At 36.6% G+C, this 20,818-nt stretch overlaps 1 protein-coding gene across 7 annotated transcripts in view; it reads right to left on the bottom strand.

The window, feature by feature from the left end:
- GPHN (gephyrin) overlaps positions 1–20,818 on the bottom strand; it is a 634,333-nt gene that overhangs the window by 159,524 nt on the left and 453,991 nt on the right. For all 7 annotated transcript variants that reach the window (XM_007184311.3, XM_057543176.1, XM_007184307.3 and 4 more), the window contains one exon: positions 19,260–19,302. In XM_007184311.3, coding sequence (XP_007184373.1) covers positions 19,260–19,302 — 43 coding nt within the window. The remainder of the gene's footprint in view (positions 1–19,259; positions 19,303–20,818) is intronic.

Here is a 20,818-nt window from a genome sequence, read left to right as displayed (position 1 = left end):
TAGGATAGGGAGGGTGGGAGGGAGGGAGACACAAGAGGGAAGAGATATGGGGATATATGTATATGTATAACTGATTCACTTTGTTGTAAAACAGAAACTAACACACCATTGTAAAGCAATTATACTCCAATAAAAATGTTAAAAAAAAAAGAAAAAAAAGATGTGGCACATATATACAATGGAATATTACTCAGACATAAAAAGAAATGAAATTGAGTTATTTGTAGTGAGGTGGATGGACCCAGAGACTGTCAGAGTGAAGTAAGTCACATATATATGGAATCTAAAAAAAAAAAGATGGTTATGAAGAACCTAGGGGCAGGACAGGAATAAAGACACAGACCTACTAGAGAATGGACTTGAGGACACGGGGAGTGGGAAGGGTAAGCTGGGATGAAGTGAGAGAGTGGCATGGACTTATATATACTACCAAATGTAAAACAGATAGCTAGTGGGAAGCAGCCGCATAGCACAGGGAGATCAGCTGAGTGCTTTGTGACCACCTAGAGGGGTGGGATAGGGAGATGCAAGAGGGAGGAGATATGGGGATATATGTATATAAATAGCTAATTCACTTTGTTATAAAGCAGAAACTAACACACCATTGTAAAGCAATTATACTCCAATAAAGATGTTTAAAAAAAAAAAAAAAAAAAAAGAAGAAAGTCAGTTCTGTCATTGTATAACCCAAACCCCGAAGCCTCTATTTTACTTCTTTTACAGTTTGTTCAAATACTCTCCAGAAATTAGTATAGAATTTTACACACAGTTAAATGAAGGAGAATGCCTTTTCACCAAATTAGGTGCAGATAAATTATTTTGCACTCTAGGGATATTTCTGCCTAGATAAATAATGTTGACTACTATGTTAGAATGAGGATTGAAACATGACCTTAGTATACCATTGTTTTCATAATCATAACTTTATTAATCCAGAAACTTCTTGCCCAGGAAGATAAAACTTCAAATAACTTTATTACTCAACCTAGGAATTTCCTGAAAGACCCATTAGCTTTTGTTTTTTTATTTGTGTTTCTTCTTTCGTTTTATGTATGTATGTATGTATGTATGTATGTATGTATGTATGTATGTATGGCTGTGTTGGGTCTTTATTGCTGCATGCGGGCTTTCACTAGTTGTGGTGAGGGGGAGCTACTCTTTGTTGCAGTGCCCGGGCTTCCCATTGCGGTGGCTTCTCTTGTTGCAGAGCACGGGCTCTAGGCGCAGGGGCTTCAGTAGTTGTGGCACGCGGGCTCAGTGGTTGTGGCTCACGGGCTCTAGAGCACAGGCTCAGTAGTTGTGGCACATGGGCTTAGTTGCTCTGCGGCATGTGGGATCTTCCTGGACCAGGGCTCGAACCTGTGTCCCCTGCATTGGCAGACGGATTCTTAACCACTGCACTATCAGGTAAGTCCCGACCCATTAGCTCTTAAATAGACAGTATCAAAGACAGTTTAAACACCAAGACTCTTTTAAGCCCTCATCCACAAATCCTTGTATGCCGGGGGTGGGGTGAGGCTGGGGGCCCTGGGCACTGCTGTGGTACACAACCCCTCTCCAGGGAGTAAGGCATGCTGTGGGCACATGGCCCTGGTCTCCACTGCTGGCCATGAGGTGGCCTACTGCAGAACTAGCAATTGGCCTGGGCTGCCTGGCCCTAAGCCCTGCCTGGAAAAGCAGGTGGGAGGAAAAGTGGGGAGGGGTGCCTGGAGTCTGGCACAGCAGATCATATTAATCTCAAATTTGGCATTGACATGCTGGGTTCACTTTGAGGCAAGAAAATGAAAGAGATATTTGTGCGATAAAAGTTCCTCCAGAGATGAAATATACAGATTACTTTGTGATTGGGAATGGAATCTCCATCAGATACTTACATGTCATGGCCTACCTAGTTCACTGTGAAATGTACAAATGCCTGAGATGTAAAAGTGAGCCTCACATTAAGATCCAAAGGAAGACAGATTGAAAGATTTAATATTGTTAAGATGGTAATAGTACCCAGAGCAATCTATGGATTCACTGTAATACCCATCAAAGTCCCAAAGGCCTTTTTCTTTTCCCCAGAAATGGAAAAGCCAATCCTCAAATTCATATGGAATGGCAAGGGGCCCCAAAGAGACAAAACAATATTGAAAAATAAGAACAAGGCTGAAGGATTCTCACTGCCCGATTTTAAAACTTACTACAAATCTACAGTAATCAAAACAATGTAATATTGGCATAATGATAGACATATAGATTAATGGAATAGAATTGAGAGTTCAGAAATAAACCAATTAACCTATAGTAAATTGATTTTTGACCAGGATGCCAAGACCATTCAATGGGGGAAAGAATAGTCTCTTTAACAAATGGCACTGGGACAACTGGATATCCATATGCAAAAGAATGACTGGATCACTACCTCACACTATATACAAAAATTAACTCAAAATGGATCAATGACCTAAATATATAAGAGCTAAAACCATACAAGTCTTAGAAGAAAACATAGGAGTAAAGTTTCATCACTTTGGATTTGGCAATGAAATCTTAGATAGGATATCAAAAGCACACCCAACAAAAGAAAACATATATATATAAAACTTTATCAAAATTAAAAACTTTTGTGCATCAAAGAACATTATCAAGAAAGCGAAGAGATAACCTAGACAGTGGGAGAAAGTATTTGCAAATGATATATCTGATAAGGTCTAGTACCCAGAAAATATAAAGAATTCCTACAATCAACAACAAAAAGACAAGCCACCTGAGTAAAAACTGGACAAAAGACTTCAATAGATAGTTCTCCAAAGAAGATACACAAATGGCCAAGAAGTACATGAAAAGATGCTCCACATCATTTCTCATTAGGGAAATGCAAATCAAAACCAAAATGAGATACCACTTCACTCCTACTAGAATGGTTATAATGAAAAAAACAAAACCCAACAAAAAACGAAAAACAAAGTAACAAGTTTCGGCAAGGATGTGGAGAAACTGTAATCCTTGTACACTGCTGTTGAGAATGTACAGTGGTTCAGCCACTGTGAAAAATAGTTTGGTAGGTCCTCAGAAAGTTAAACATAGAATTAACATATGACCCAGCAATTCTATCTCCTAGGTATATACCTCAAAGAACTGAAAATAGGTACTCAAACAAATATAGGTACAGGCATGTTCAAATCAGCACTATTCACAATAGCCAAAAGGTGGAAACACAAATGTTCATAAACTGACCAATGCATAAACAAAATGTGGTATAAATGTACAGTGGAATATTATGCAGCCATAACAAGGAATGAAATACTAACACATGCTACAACATGGATGAACCTTGACAACATTAAGTAAAAGAAGCTAGATAAAAATCGTCACATATTACATTCATCTGAAACTGTATGATTCCATTTATATGAAACATTCAGAATAAGCAAATCCTTAGAGGCAGAAAGCAGATTGGTGGTTGTCAGGGGCTGGGGAATGGAGAGTAACTGCTTAAAGGGTATGGGGTTTCCCTTTGGGGTGATGAAAATGTTTTGGAACTAGATAGAGGTGGTGGTTGCACGACATTATAAATTTACTAAATACCACCAAATAATTGACTTTAAATGATTAATAATTTTACATTATGTGAATTTCACCTCAATTAAAAAAAATTAAAAGGAAAGACACTGATGATTGGTTTTATGTGGACTTTGGCAGCCATGGTAATTCATTTGATGTTCTAGAAACCAGAGAAACCTACCAACTAGAGAATTATGGATCATGTACTCGTATGACATTTAGTTAGATAGCATCTAACATTACCTAAATATTTCATTCTTGGAATTGAAGATGACACTTCATCTCTGAGTCCAGCGGAATTTGAGTATGAATGAAGTGAAATGAACTATTTTAGTTATTTCAGATTTGGAATGACTCATTTCTCTGAAAAATATAACTCCTTATCTCTATATAGTTTGGTTTGGTTGTTATTAACATAAGCCTTACCTGTGTCCTGGGTACTCATGCTGACTGACACGTGAAGACTGCAGCTAAATGACTGAATACACCAAAAAAATCCATATGTTCAAGTCACAACTTTAACATGTTGTCTTTATTTTGGGGGATCCCTGCAGGATTTCCTGGAGTTAGCATTGGCCCTTTTGTTCAACTTGAGCTTTGCTCAGGTTTTAATTAATTTTGCTTACATGCAAATCTATTCTGTAGAGTAGAAAGGCCAAAATTAAAGTAAAACCAAACAAAGCCACACACCATACACACAAAATCCTTGTCTTGCTGTATCCACCCATCTTAAACTGTTACATCATGATCTTTACCCAATTCTAATCAATTCTAATCTAGTCAAAATATTTATGATATTTTGAAGCTAGGTTTAAGTTGAGGTTTTCAAACTGTCACAATGAAAAACTCAACTTAAACCTAGCTTCAAAATATCATAAATATCTCAATGTTGAGCCCACACTGAAATGCTACTAATACTCTGTTAAGGTGGTATTCTCCCTGGCTACACTAACCTCTTATTTGTGGGGAGTCAACATTCAACAGTCTTAGAGGCCATAAGGAGACCCAGTCAAGACTGACCCCTTCCCACCAGAGCCCAAGATCCTTGATTTGACAACAGCAAGCTCCTCTGAGACTCCTTGACCCTCCTGCTTTGGGGAATGGGAGTGTCTCTAATCACCACAGTGAGATAAGTAAGTCTCACATTAGATTGAACACTCATTTATTTTCTTTGAGCTCCCCAACTGCTAAATTTATTTTGTCTTGTAGGAATAAGGAACCCATCTTTTTACTAAAAACATTACTGTCTGTCTCTGTCTATCCTTGGCATTTTCTGTTATACCTCTATAAGGGGAAAATTCATATGGAAAAATATGGGCGTAGGCCCCAATAAGTCTATTTTGCAAACTGGCTCTGGGAATTGAGAGGTTCAGGTTTCTTCTCAAAGTGGTGTCCTTTGATTAAGCTTTGCCCTGCGTTACCCATCAACCTCTGAGAACTTTCCTTGTTCTTATTTTGTTAGAGTCTGGCTGTGGAAGAGAGCTCCCCTTCAAACCTTTTGATGCTCTGGAACTACAAATACGTCAGTTCGTAGTTGGACAGTCCACTCATTAGGTTGGGGAGTCTGATGTATGAGGTGTCCAAGCAACACCTTGGATGGACTATTCACAGGTTCTCGTTTGCATTAGTCTAAACCTAAATCTATGCCTCTATCCAGGCCAGAATCCTACTTCTTACATGCATTTATGTTATACCCCAAATCTATGTAATTATCTTTAATTTCACCAAGGATAATTTAGAATTATAGTGGTCACTTTGGGGAACTTCTGTTATAAACAAAATTGTTTGAGAGGTGTTGTAGGACAAAAAAGGAACAAAATTCCAAACATCTAATGGGCTGGATATTTTTGATTGATGTGAGGAAATATCCAAAAGAAATTCAGATTCCAAAATTGCTTAAAGAAATTCCTTGGCCAGGGCAAAATAAAAATGTGAAAAACTTAAAATAATGTTTAGATCCTCCAAAATCATACCTTGAACCTAGTGGATTTTATCTTACTATTTCTTTTGCCCCATCCTATACTCCTCCATTTCCCTCCACCCATCTCTCCCTCTGCTCCACTCCCCTTTCCTTGTGGCTGGCCAGAAACTTCCAAAGTTCAGTTACCTCTTAAACTTTAACTTCCTTCAGAACAGAAAAAAATCCCCTTATGGTTGATTTTAAGCTCCATTCTTCCTCTGAGCTGAGAGTCATCAATGACTTTCCAAAGCCTAGAAAGGGCAGAGTGAAATTTGCAGAGAAATTTGGAATAATTTTAAGAACATATCCAGGGCTTCAAGTTCTATAACAATTAGTTCTTATGTTTGTGGAAGCTTGAGACGCAAAAAATTCCATGAGAAAGCAGAATTGAAGAACCTGAGGGTAACTTAGAAGAACCTAAACTGCATAGGAAACCAGAGGGGTTTAGAAAAGCTATAGAAGTTGGTCATAGTCTTTTGGAGGCTATTCCCGAAGTCCTTCCTGAGAAAGTAGACTGGGCTCTGACTTAGTCTTACAAGCAAGGAAAGGATAACACTGGAGACCTCAGGGATAGGCTCTTTAACAGTTTTAGACAGCACTCAGGAGTAGATGTTAAAGCAGATGTGACTCCTAACTCTCTTCTAGATTTTTGTAAACAGTCTTAAGCCAAATAGGAGATTTAGTAGGCAAGCAAAAACTAGTATGGGAAATAATGCCACTGCCAGAACTCAAGCACCTTGCTGAATATTTTGAGAGTCTTAGAACAAAAACAAAATAAAACTCAGAATAAATTGATAGCATTAGAGATAAAACAACTAGATACTTCTACCAGGGTCAGTAAATCCCAATAAAGGGAATCTCTTGATAAAGATACTTACAGATACTATATAAAAAAGGATATTGGAAAAAGAACTATCTTGTGTTAGCTAAGAAGCTAAAGGGGAAAAAAATAAATTAATGAGGGGCATTTTTTGTTTTACCCTTAAATTCCCAGGGAGAAATTTCTCTAAATATTAAAGGAGAACCTTGCCAAAAAAAAAAGTTTTTTTAATTGATATAGAGGCAAACACTATCAATCTTAAACTTGACCACTGTTACACAACCTCCCCCATGGGGTAAAAAAAACTACTCAGCGGGTATCTCTAATAATCCTTTTGTTGGTTCCATGTCATTCATAACTGTTACCCTTGGACATTTAACAAAATAACATTCTTCCTTCTTCTGTGATATCATACCTGCTAACTTCCTAGGCAGGGTGTACTATAACGGAATTGTTAAATATTTTCCTTATGGTTTCTTTCTTGAAGTCTCTGAGGACTCTCTTATTTGCAAAGAGATTACAGCTAATTTGGAAATTGATTTACTAGTATCTTTGTGTTTAAATCAACCCTAAATTGAAGATCTCAAGGAGATACCAGACTTTTTCATTCTGTGAGCAAAAATTCAATGAATATAGGGAGGATTACAGGGGCTGAACCTATTAGTACCCAAATCAAGCCATCGAAACCTATACCCCAAAGTGTAAAATGCTCTCTTGAACCAGAAGCTAAAGAAGCACTAAAACTAACAGGTAAAAGTAAATAGAGAAAAGATGCAACATATGTTGTAAGAGTTTTTGTAACACTTCTATCCCTCAGTCAAAATGCTGCATGGGTGGGGATAGGGATTTGTTCAGCACAACAGGCCCATAATAGAATAGTCATTTCCCACTTCCAAACGTATTTTACCTTCAGTGCCTCCTGAGGCTGCATATTCGACTGTGGAGATTTATGTTCTGCTTTCTTTAATGACTCTTTAGGTCAAAATAGTCAATATTTGTTTGCCTTCTCCTGAGAAAATACAAAATATACTTTGACTGTTATGTTGCAAAGATTTACTGAAACACTCTCCTACTTTTCACAAGTCCTCAACCAGGACCTTAAGACTTTATATTTCCCTGTGATTCTACTCAATTCAACACGTGGGTAACGTTGTGTTCTAAAGATAGAATGAGCTCTAAGATTGATTCCATCTATCCACTTACTTTTTTAACTCACAAAGAGGATGAAGTTTCCAAAGAGAAGTTATAACTTTGTATAAGTAAAGTTCATTACCTAGAACATGATTTCTCTCAAGGAAGTAAATCTCTTACTCCTGACAGAATATGGACTTTAACTAAGAGATAATAAAAAGGATTCTTGAGTCTCACTGACTGTTGCAGGCAATGCGTTCCCAACTTTTCTGCAATTGCCATGCCAATAAAAGACCTAACCAAGTCCTTTGAAAGTGAACCTCTTCCCTAGGCACCAAACATGAACAGGCCTTTTGCGAGTTAAAATTAGCTCTTTACTAACTTCCTACCTAATTTTTATAAAATTTCATCCTTAGGATATGATCCTTTGCCAGAGGCAAATCTTCCCAGATGGCAGAACTCTGTGAGCACACCAGAAGTTTTAGTTAGCTACAGATATTAGGGTTAATACATGCATTGACAGTAGATTTGCTTTTGGGTTATTCCATGATTTTGAAATGCTTTGGAAACAAGGAAGGGTTCTTGACCTCAGAAGGAATCTCAATTAAGAATGGTTAGCAATTTAGGGACCTCCCTGGTGGTCCAATGGTTAAGACTCCATGCTCCCAATGCTGGGGGCCCAGGTTCGTTCCCTGGTCGGGGAACTAGATCCCGCATGCCGTAACTAAAGATCTCACATGCTGCAATGAAGATCCCGCATGTGGCAACTAAGATCCAGCACAGCCAAATAAATTAATAATAATAATAAAAAAAAAGGTTAGCAATTTATAGAAATTTTAAGTGCTGTAATGCTTCCTGAGGAAGTGGCTATTATAAAAATAGGAGCTCAAACAAAAGGAGATAATATGGAAACTAGAGGAAATGTCTTGACTAATCATCATGCCAGACAGACAGCCTTCACTAAAATTATAGCCCTTATAATACCCCAAGGGACCAAGTCTTTGCTTTAAAAGCAAATTGAGTTCAAAGCCCCTTTTATAGAATGCTAGCAATCAGCTCCAGTCAGAAAAGAGGTACCAGGAGAAAGCTGGGTGTAAATTGCACTATTAGCTATTTAGCAGCACTGAAGGACTTCAAATAGAATCTTATAAAAATTTTACATGAAATTACCCATAAGTTAAAGAAGAAATTTGCCACTGTAAATAATTAATACTGATGGGAAAGCTTTACTCTATCTCATCTGTCACCACTATAATCCTGGTAAGAATATAAAGGTGGGACATGGATAAGAGTCCAAAACTCAGGGCCCCCTCCTGAGGTTTAAACACCTCCAAATGGGTTTCATAGAACTACTCTCTGGGTTTTGAATATGTTCATGGTGATTGTTTACTTATTCTTAGGATGGTTTGAAGCCTTCCCTTGATAGAGAGCTAGAACTCTAATAGTAGGAAAATTTTCTTGATTTCATGTTCCCAGTCCAGGGAATTCTGACCTTTCTCTCTAGTGATGGAGGCACCCATTTTCCTGGGCCTATTACTAAAGAGTTTTGGAAAGATATGCCACTTACTAATTTCACCCCCAATCTTCAGGAAAGGTAGAGAGAACAAACATAGAGACTCGAACTTCCATGACCTAAGGCATTGTCTTTAATGGCAATGAGATCAAATCTTTCTGTGGTTCATCAACTCTCCCACATACATCTAGGAATATCTCCTTAAATTCCACACTATTGCAAGCAGAAATGGCTAAATATTGCAAGGAATTATTCATGCCATACACCAAGTCTTATAAACAGGTACAAGCAGCCTTTCATCAACACCCTTTTAAATAACCTTGTATGACCTAAAACCCAGAGAAGTGGTCTTTTGGAAGAGACATCAGAGAAAGACAGCTCTGGAACCCTGTTGGACCTTATCAAGTACTGTTAGTAATCAGCACAGCTATACAACTCTAAAGGTTTGATCTTTGGATTCATGTCTCCCAAAGAGGCATAATCCATTCCTGAATTTGTAGATTTTAAGCCGAGGAGTTTTTAGAAATCCTCTAGAAACAGACAATTCTCTGAAAGAGACATCCTCCATCCAAAACCTTTGACCACATGAGTGTAGGGAGCTTCTACCCAAGATCCATAGACTAAGAAGGTGGACTGCCACAGTTTTATCTGCATTCTATTGTTCTTTATTTTCATTGTTATTTTCTTCCCTTTCTTCCCCTGGTTTAATGTTTCTTTAACTGTTATCTATATTGCCCTATTCTTAACATTGCACTTCGTTTGCATCCTTAATCATTCATTGGTATGTATCTAATACTTGGCTGTTATTTACTTGTGAACTAGCTAAAGCATACAACCAAACTGGTTTTGCACTACATTATTATTATTTTTTTTGGTAGCCACCCAGATTCCTTTGGTTCCACTTCCTCGTAATGAATCTGTTGGTTTCCTGGGGAACTATACTCAACTATTAGGTGACTTTTCCAATGGCAAACTATATAACAGGCCAAAGAGATGGAAATCTAAAATCCTTTCTTAGGTCATACCTAGAAGACAAGGTTCTTGACTCCACCAAAATAATTCTCTAATTTTTTTGGGTGGGAACCAAACTTTAAAAGAAATAGAACTTGTAAGGGAACTAAGAAACAACAATGTATTTGGAGGCTGTCTCACTTTTATACACCTTACAAGTTAAGATACTATTTTTCTTTTGTTTCAGAACCTCTAAATGGACTCAACACTTTAAATTTTATTGTATGGTGCAGAATTATTTTTGATGAGTGGCTCCAAATGTTATAACATATTTGATAAGCACTTATGGGTATTTTGGTCCCAAATAGGTCATTGGGTGTTCCCCAATTACTGGTATTGGATTTGTGGTACAAAAGCCTACAGACTAGATAGGCTCTTACTATCTTTGTTAACTGATGCCTGCCTTCAGTGGAGTCCCCAACATCATCCAAGATCCATTTTTAAGCCAACAGTTTCTTTTTGAAGAAAAAAAAGATTGTTAGATAATTTAATTTTTAAAAAAGTAGGAAAAGTGGACCTTGATTTAAGAATAAAAATCATGATCACTCTAGGGAAATTCTGGATTTCTTTTTTCCTTTCTCAAGCCTCTTTACTTCAAGCTTTACAAGAGGCCCAGAAAGTAGGGAGTGTGCTACATGCTCTGATTCAGAGACTAGGTGAGTTAGGTAATGCCACCAAGACTAAAGAACTCCTCACTTGAAAGTTTCATGAAATTACAGTGGCAGTGGCTCAGCTGCTTTAGATATAATATTGGCCTTTCAACGAAAAACATGTGCTGCTTTTAGATAAGAATGTTGTTCTTACATGCCTGTATACTTCTCTGGGATCATTTATATTACTAAAAAGATCCAGTAAGCAAACAAAGAAGTCAGAAAATTGGGTAGTTTGGCTAATAACCCTATATCTTCTTCTAAAGACTCCTCAGATAGGCTTAATTTTGTTTTTGTTTTTCTCCCCAGTTTTATTGAGATATAATTGACATGCAGCATTGTGTAAGTTTAAGGTGTACAGCATAATAACTTGACTTTCATATATTGTGAAATGGTTAATAGAATAAGTTTATTTAACATCCATCACCTCATATAGATACAAAAGAAAAAGAAATTTTTTTCTTGTGATGAGAACTCTAAGGACCTATACTCTAACAACTCTCAAATATACCATACAATAATGTTAACTATAGTCACCGTGTTGTACATTATATCCTCAGTACTTATGTGCCTTATATCTGGGAGCTTGTACCTTTTGACCACTTTCATCCAGTTCTCCTAACACACACTCCCTGCCTCTGGTAACCACAAATCTGATTTCCTTTTCTAGGAGTTTGTTTTGATTGTTATGATAAGTGAGATCATACAGGATTTATCTTTCTTTGATTTACTTCACTTAACATAATGCCCTCAAGGTCCACCCTTGTTGTTGCAAATAGCAAGAATTCTTTCCTTTTTAAGGCTGAATAATATTCCATTGTGTGTGTGTGTGTGTGTGTGTGTGTCTATGTGTGTGTGTATACATGACACAACTACTTTATCTACTCATCCATTGGCAGAGATAAGTTCTTTCCATGTCTCGGCTATTGTAAATAATGCTGCTATGAATAAGGGATGTAGATATCTTTTCAACATAGTGTTTTTGTTTCCTTTGGATATATTCCCAGAAGTAGCATTGTTGAGTAGTATGGAAGTTCTATTTTTAATTTTTTTAGAAACCTCCATACTGTTTTCCCTGTTGCCTGCATCAAATTACAATCCCATCAACAGTGAATGAGGGTTCCCTTTTCTTCCCATCCTTGCCAGCATTTGTTATCCCTTGTCTTTTTGATGAAAGCCATTTTGACAGGCATGAGGCGATATCTCATTATGATTTTGATTTGCATTTCCCTTATGATTAGTGATGCTGAGTGCCTTTTTCATGTACCTGTTGGTCATTCGTATACCTTCTTTGGAAAAATATCTATTCAGGTCTTTTTATATTGGATTTTTAATTTATTTATTTTTGCTATTGAGTTGTATGAGCTTTTTATATACTTTTAATATTAACCCCTTAACAAGTATTCAGTTTGCAAATATTTTTTTCCCATTCTATAAGGTTGTCTTTTCATTTTGTTAATAGTTTCTTTCGCTTTGCAGAAGCTTTTTAGTTTGATGTAGTCCCACTTGCTTACTTTTTATTTTGTTGCCTGTCCTGTAGGTGTAATATCCAAAATATCATCGACAAAATCCATGTAAAGCAGCAGTCCCCTACCTTTTTGGCACCAGGGACTGGTTTTGTGGAAGACAGTATTTCCATGGACCGGGGTGGCGGGGGAGGATGGTTCAGGCAGTAATGCAAGTGATGGGAAGCATGGTTCAGGTGGTAATGTGAGTGATGGGGAGCAATGGGGAGCAGCAGAAGAAGCTTCGCTCATTCATCTGCTGCTCATCTCCTGCTGTGCGGTCCAGTTCCTAACAGGCTGCAGATTGGTACCGGGCTATGGCCCGGGGGTTGGGGACAACTGATGTAAAGGAACTTTTTTCCTGTGTTTTCTTCTAGGAGTTTTATGGTTTCTGGTCTTACATTAAAGTATTTTAAGTCATTTCCAGTTAATTTTTGTGAGTGGTGTAAGACAGGTGTCTATTTTCCTTCTTTTATTTTATTTTAAATATTTATTTATTTGGTTGCACTGGGTCTTAGTTGTGGCAGGTGGTCTCCTTAGTTGCAGCTCATTGATTCCTTAGTTGTGGCAGGTGGGTTCCTTAGTTGCGGCTTGAGGTCTCCTCAGTTGCAGCTCGCTGGTTCCTTAGTTTCGGCATGTGGACTCCTTAGTTACGGCAGACAGCCTCCTTAGTTGTGGCATGCGAACTCTTAGTTGCAGCACACATGTGGGATCTAGTTCCCTGACCAGGGATCAAACCTGGACACCCTGCATTGGGAGCTCGGAGTCTTAAACACTGTGCCACCAGAGAAGTCCCTAGTTTCCTTCTTTTAAATGTGAATATCCAATTTCCCCAGCACCATCTATGGAATAGTCTTTTCTCCATTGAGTATCCTTTGCTCCCTTGTCAAATATCAGTTGGCTGTATATGCATGGATTTATTTCTGGGCTCTTGATTCTGTTCCATTGGTCTTTGTGTCTGTTTTTATGCCAGAACTATACTATTTGATTATTATAGTTTTATAATATAGCTTAAAATCAGGAAGTGTGATGGCTCCCATTTTGTTCTCCTTTCTCAGGATAGCTTTGGCTATTCTGGGTCTTTCATGATTCCATAAAAATTCTAGGATTTTTGTTTTCCACTTCTGTGAAAAATGCCATTGGAATGTTTTTTTTTACATAAATTTATTTATTTATTTTACTTTTGGGTACACTGAGCCTTTGTTGCCGCACGCGGGCTTCCTCTAGTTGCGGTGAGCAGGGGCTACTCTTCGCTGCAGTGTGTGGGCTTCTCATTGCGGTGGCTTCTCTTGTTGTGGAGCATGGACTCTAGGCACATGGGCTTCAGTAGTTGCGGCATGCGTGCTCAGTAGTTGTGGCTCACAGGCTCTAGAATGCAGGCTCAGTAGTTACGGTGCATGGGCTTAGTTACTTAGTTGCTCCATGGCATGTGGAATCTTCCTGGACCAGGGCTTGAACCCGTGTCCCCTGCATTGGCAGGTGGATTCTCAACCACTACACCACCAGGGAAGCCTGCCATTGGAATCTTGATAGGAATAGTCTACTGTCTATAGATGGCTTTGGGTAGTATGAACATTTTTAACAATATTAATTTTTCCAATCTATGAACAAAGGATACTTGTCTATTTATGTGTGTCTTCTTTGACTTCTTTCATCAATGTCTTGTAGTTTTCAGCGTAGATATCTTTCACCTCCTTGGTTAAATTTATTCTTAACTATTTTATTCTTTTTGAAGCTACTATAAATGGGATCATTTTATTTCTTTTTCAGAAAATTGATTGTTAGTTCAGATAAGCTACTGAATTTTTGTATGTCAATTTTGTATTCCGCAACTTTACTGAATTCATTGATCAGTTCTGTATTTTGGTGGAGTCTTTAGGATTTTCTCTATTTATTTTATAATCATGTCATCTGCAAATAGAGACTACTTTGTTTCTTCTTTTCCAATTCTGATGCTTTTTATTTCTTTTTCTTGCCTGATTGCTCTGTCTAGGATTTCTAGTAATACGTTAAGTAGGGATGACGAAAGTGAGCACCCTTGTCTTATACCTGATCTTAGAGGAAAAGCTTTCAACTTTTCACCATTATGATGTTAGCTGTGAGCTTATCATATATGGCCTTTATTATGCTGAGGTACGTTCCTTCTATACCTATAAATTTGTTAAGAGTTTTTTTTATCATGAACAAATGCTGAGTTTTGTCAAATGCTTTTTCTGTGTCTATCGAGATGATCATATGATTTTTTTCTTTCACTCTATTAATGTGATGCACTCCATTTATTTATTTGCATATATTGAGCTGTCCTTGTATCCCAGGGGTAAATCTTACTTGATCATAGTGAATGATCTTTTTAATGTACTGCTAAATTCAGTTTGCTAGTATTTTATTGAGAATTTTTGTATCTATATTCATTAGAGATATTGGCCTGTAGTTTTCTTTTCTTGTGGTATCTTTTTCTGGCTTTGATATCAGGGTAATGCTGGCCTTATGAGTTTGGGAGTGTTTCCTCCTCTTCAATTTTTGGCAAGAGTTTGAGAAAGATCAGTGTTAATTCTTCTTTAAATATTTGGTAAAATTAACCAGTGATGCCATCTGTTCTTGGCTTTTTTTTTTGGTTGGGAGATTTTTGATTATTGATTCAATCTCCTTACTAGTATTTGGTCTCTTCAGATCTTCTATTTCTTCCTGATTCAGTCTTGATAGATTGTATGTTTCTAAGAGTTTTTCCATTTCTTCTAGGTTGTCCAGTTTGTTGACATATAGTTGTTCTTGGCTTAATTTTGGACACTTTTGGCTCCTGGCTGAAAAAAGAACTACAAACTCTGATCATAATCCTTCTCACATTTGTGTAGCAGGGTTCAGATGTGAGACCTCCACAGTCCTAAATGTTGCTATATAGCTGCTGTCTCATTCAGTAGTTCAATAAATGACCATCCAACAACAACAAACGCAGGCAAACTGACACTTACGAAGGTTGAAAAAACTTTCCTAGATGGTTGATGTACTACTGTGATTCCTTAAGTAAGGGTGAAAGTCTAGATTGATTGATTGATCACATCCTTAGCTGTTAATGGTCTATCTTTCAGCTTAGGCTGATCACAAGGGGAATTCTTGATACCTGAAACCATCTGTAAGTGCACAGCTTACTGTCTTCATTAGCATAACATTACTATTCCATTGTCTTTATCAGCATAACTTTACTATTCCAGAAGATTCTTCCTTGGAAGATAAAAGTTGTAAATAACTTTATTGCTCATTCCAGAAGCTTCTTAAATAGAAAGTACCAACAAATGGTTTATACACCAAGACTCAGAAATCCTTGCCTTGCCATGTCTGTGATTTCTAAATGATTATATCATGATCCTTATTTAATTCTAATCAAGCCCACATTAAAAGAACTGCTTTAAATCAAATTTCAAAACCTCATCAATATCCTGACTTTGCCGTTCCCTTTCTGAGACTCTGAGACTAAGACTTTGTTGAAGTGGCACTCTCCCTTACCAGAGTAAGAATAAACTCAGCTTTTTATCAACAGGTTGTTTTAATATTGGTCAAAAAGTTCATTTGGTTTTTTTCTGTAAGATGGCTCTAGTAATGCTTGTCTTTAACTTCATTCGAAACAATTTTGTTAGATTGTACCGTGACAGCTACAATATCAGCGTGCACTAAAAAAAAACCGCATCAAAATTGGTGAATTTTTGTGTAGCCATTTTAATATTGAAGATGGAAGAAAAAAAGCAACATTTTCGGCATATTATGCTTTATTATTTCAAGAAAGGTAAAAACGCAACTGAAACCCAAAAAAAGATTTGTGCAGTGTATGGAGAAGGTGCTGTGACTGACTGAACGTGTCAAAAGTGGTTTGCGAAGTTTTGTGCTGGAGATTTCTCACTGGACGATGCTCCATGGTCGGGTAGGCCAGCTGAAGTTGATAGCGATCAAATCGAGACATTCACTGAGAACAATCATCGTTATACTCCACGTGGGAGATAGCCGACATACTCAAAATATCCAAATCAAGCACTGAAAATCATCTGCACAAGCTTGGTTATGTTAATCGCTTTGATGTTTGGGTTCCACATAAGTTAAGTGAAAAAAATCTTCTTGACCGTATTTCCACATGCAATTCTCTACTTAAACATAACGAAAACGTTCTGTTTTTTAAAACAAATTGTGACGGGCTATGAAAAGTGGATATTGTACAATAATGTGTAACGGAAGAGATCATGGGGCAAGCAAAATGAACCACCACCAACCACACCAAAGGCCGGTCTTCATCCAAAGAAGGTGATGTTGCGTATATGGTGAAATTGGAAGGGAGTCCTCTATTATGAGTTCCTTCCGGAAAACCAAATGATTAATTCCAACAATTACTGCTCCCAATTAGACCCACTGAAAGCAGCACTTGACGAAAAGCATCTGGAATTAGTCAACAGAAAACGCATAATCTTCCATGAGGGTAACGCAAGACCACATGTTTCTTTGATGACCAGGAAAAAACTGTTACAGCTTGGCTGGGAAGTTCTGATTCATCTGCCGTATTCACCAGACATTGCACCTTCAGATTTCCATTTATTTCGGTCTTTACAAAATTCTCTTAATGAAAAAAATTTCAATTCCCTAGAAGACTGTAAAAGGCACCTGGAACAGTTCTTTGCTCAAAAAGATAAAAAGTTTTGGGAAGACAGAATTATCACGTTGCCTGAAAAATGGCAGAAGGTAGTGGAACAAAACAGTGAATACATTGTTCAATAAAGTTCTTGGTGAAAATGAAAAATGTGTCTATTATTTTTACTTAAAAACCAAAGGAACTTTTTGGCCAATTCAATAGTTTTGAGGTGCTAAAGGAAAGTTACCTCTTGCTTGAACAAAGTTACCAAAGTTAACTCTTCCTTGGACAATTCTGAACAAGCTCTATTAAGTTCTAACTTTTTTCCTTTCTCTAGTATCTGCTGATTTTTGCTTTGATACATTTTTATATGTGCTAAAAAAGAAGTTGATCATAGTTTTCTTTTTATTAGCTACATTTTGGAAATGTTTTCCTTGAGGATAGTTAATTCAGTAAGTAAATGAAAAAATGATTAAAATAGAAGAAACTGTAGGGGGTATACAAGAAGGATTAGTCACCTTGCCTTGGGGGAACTCAGAGAAGCCATCACAGAGGAGATCACACTTGAACTGAGTATAGAAGGATAAGTAAGTTTTCTAGGAAAATAAGGGGAATGGATATTTTATGCTGTGAGGGAAAGGGTCCCAAGGAATAGAGGCAGGACATAGCACTGAGAAAATGGGGGAACTGCTAATAGGGTCTATATGACTGCAATATAGTACTACATGGCAAAGGAAGAAAAAAAATAAAAGATAGAAGTAGACTAAATAAGCAATGAGATTAAGAAGTTCAGAGGTAGAACAGCTCATGAAAAAGTCCTGGGTGTGGCTATGGGCATGAGTATGAGTTACTAAAGCAGCATTGAGAGAAACGACCTTAAACTTATAGAACTCACAGAACTAAGAGGCTACAATGTCGGATGGGCTCTCTACATGGATCTAAATGGCTATATGGACCATCTACATGATTATTTTATCCTAAGAAAAGGTGAATAGAAAAACCTGGACCATCATAAGGTCCATCCAAAGTGATTAACAACCAACAAGCCAGTAAGAGCATAAGCGAAATGAAAGCAGTTCTAACAGCACAAAGATCCATGATAGAGGTGAAAAAGGTTTCAAAGAAATCTGTTCTCAGTAAGAAATTTTTTTTGTTCCTAATCACCACAGTCACTAACAGTGATCCATCATCATCTCAGGATCAACAATAAATGGAAATCATACAGTAATCATCAAAAATATCATTTTAAAATTTCATTTATTTCTATTGTTTTATTTTAGTAAATATTCAATCATCACTTCCTTGACTCTTAGTTTTCTCAACCTTAGGTCTTAAGAAGGGATTATAGGACTTTACATCTCCTATTATTGAAGCTCCTCCCTCAGATTCACATGTCTGTCAGATGTTATGAAAACTCACAAAAGTATACAAGTTAAACATGCCTGTTTGCATTTATTTTTATATAACTCTAATATGAAGGTCCTGGACAAACAACTGCAGTGTGCTTGCCTAATAACTCAAGGTTTTCAAGCTAAGGTAGCAGATTTACAACACAGAAATGGGAAAATCTTACATTAAAGAAAATAAAATGAAACAAAATTTTACCTATTTGAAGTTCTCCAGGTACTTTTTTAATTGTTAAATAATACAGACATTCTACTGGAAATAGAAATCATTCCATTTACTAAAACTCCCAGTGGTATAAGTAAGGACCCATTTCACTATGGTCCTCCTGCACTTCTTCTCTTGATAATGATCAGGAAGAAGACAGGGTGATACCATTAATGTTAAGTGACAGAGAACAACATCTACAAAAGTAGCATTTATACAACAGCACTTTTCTCTTAGAATCCCAAAGCTTTCAAGGCACAACCTTTGATGTCACATCATTTCAGGGATACAGGTAAGGAAAAGCTATTTATATTTCCTTTTTATAAGATAGGAAAATGAATAATACACAAAGTCAAATGACTTCCATGCAAATGTTATTGGTGATAAAACAGAAAAATAAAATTAAGGTTTCTTCATCCTTGGTTTAGGGCACTATGTTCTGAAACATGCTGCCTGTGAAGATAACATCTTTTAGGAATTCATATTCACAAAATGATTATGATGTACCGTCTTAGGAGTCCTTTTTTTCTTTTTTAGATTCATTTAGTGGATTTATATTACATTATTTTCAGTTAGTCTGCTTTCAAATAACTTTTTGGCAATGGGGCAATTAAAGAGGGTTCTCATCTTAGAGTCACAGAGGAGCTCATTACTACCCTAACCGGTAGTGCTGTCAAAGTTCTGATGTCAGAACTTGCAAAAACAATTGTGATAAGGGAAATATTCATTAATATATTGATACTGCTATTTTTAGAATGCAAAAGCTCTAAAATTCATATTCTTGACATAAACTTTCCCCATTGCTCTTCTTCAGTCTTTCACCAAAATGTCATTTTTAGCTTTCCTTCTTGTTGAACCACAAGTTCTAACCCAGTAGTCCATCTGAAATAACGATATACTCACTGGCTCTGAGAATGTTCTCCTTGCTGCTGCACCTGGACTGGACCTGCAGAGAGAGCATAAACTCAGTAATTTAGGGCTCATAACAGAGATAGCCAGATATATATGCATATTTAATGGGCAAACTCCTGAGGTCTAGGAGCAAAGGCTTTATGTATCTCACATATAAAAACATGTTAATAAAAATATGTTACATTTATTCCATATATTTTTAATTTTTCCTTTTCTTACTTAAAGAAAGGACTGATTTCTAGGAAAAAAAAATTGGGGGCACAATATTGTAAATGGGACAAGGGTAAAACTAATGGCATTTTTAAATTGATGTGTATTGGAAATTAGTATATGGGAAAAAATTCAAGTTACCACATATTCAGTTGTGAATTCAGATGCTTAATATTAAAGACACTGTGCATATCTCTTGACTAAAATAATAATGCAATTCAAGTAATAAAGTTGTAATCAAATGTTCCTTGGTAGTCATTTTTAGTTACATATGTTAATGAAGGGAAAAGAGAAATCTTCATATACAATATTTACATGTGAGTCTAATAACCTTTGTTATTTACTGATTATAATTGATTATAATTATAATATTAGTTATGAAAGATGTTTCGATTGGAAATCAATGAAATTGAAGTCATTTATTTGCCAGTTCTTAAGTGTGTATATAGTTATCAATCAGAGACTCATGCTGATTCAAATATTTCAGGTCAAAGTGGAACATCCTTTTACATGTTGCAAAACTGATGAATTCAAGGGCCATGCTGGATGGCCTTGACACTTGTTGATTTCAGAATCAACTGTATTGAAACTCCACACCTCTTCTTCCCACTCCGCAGCAGCTTGCCCCAAATGGTATACATAGCAAATTAATTTCTATCGCTTAACACAGTCTACTATTGTAATGAAACAAATTATGAAAGTAATGTTGCAACTTAGGGTGGGTTATGGTTGTCCTTCCCTGAAAAAAACAATTGTTAATGTTTAAAGAAACAACAACAATAATAAAAAAAATCACAAACATACACACAAGAAACACACACACACACCAAAAAAAAAAAAAAAGAGGGGAAAAATAATTCCAGATGTTAAAGTTATTCTCTTTTGGCCCAGATTGTTTAATTAGTTTTAAATACACTAGAATGAAGAAGCTAATCTGTAAGATAATATTCTTATATTCTTTACTCAAAGTTTTATTGGAGAACAATGCTGGACCAAATGGGAAAGAAATTAATGACTACTTAAAGAAAATAATACAGAAAGGAAGACATGAGAGCAAGGAAAAGAAAAAGAAGAGAGAGAGGTTTGGGGAGGGTAAATCTAGTAGACAGAAAAGAAAGTATGATCTTATAGAAGGGGACAATATGTAAATGCAGAATGTTCTGCTATTTCTTATTGAAAATTCATACCAAGAGGGTAAGAATGACTAATGAACTTGCTGCAAAATAAACCAGCAAGTTGGCATACCATGGAATGATAATAAGTGTTAACTATGTCACTACAGCCTTAAAGGAGAAAAGAAACAAACACTAATAGACAAATTAATAGACAAGCTTAATAAA

Source organism: Balaenoptera acutorostrata, chromosome 3, assembly GCF_949987535.1.
Source record: "Balaenoptera acutorostrata chromosome 3, mBalAcu1.1, whole genome shotgun sequence".
Taxonomy (NCBI): domain Eukaryota; kingdom Metazoa; phylum Chordata; class Mammalia; order Artiodactyla; family Balaenopteridae; genus Balaenoptera; species Balaenoptera acutorostrata.
The sequence above is the reverse complement of the archived record's forward strand: the minus strand, read 5'-3'. Positions and strand labels throughout refer to the sequence as shown.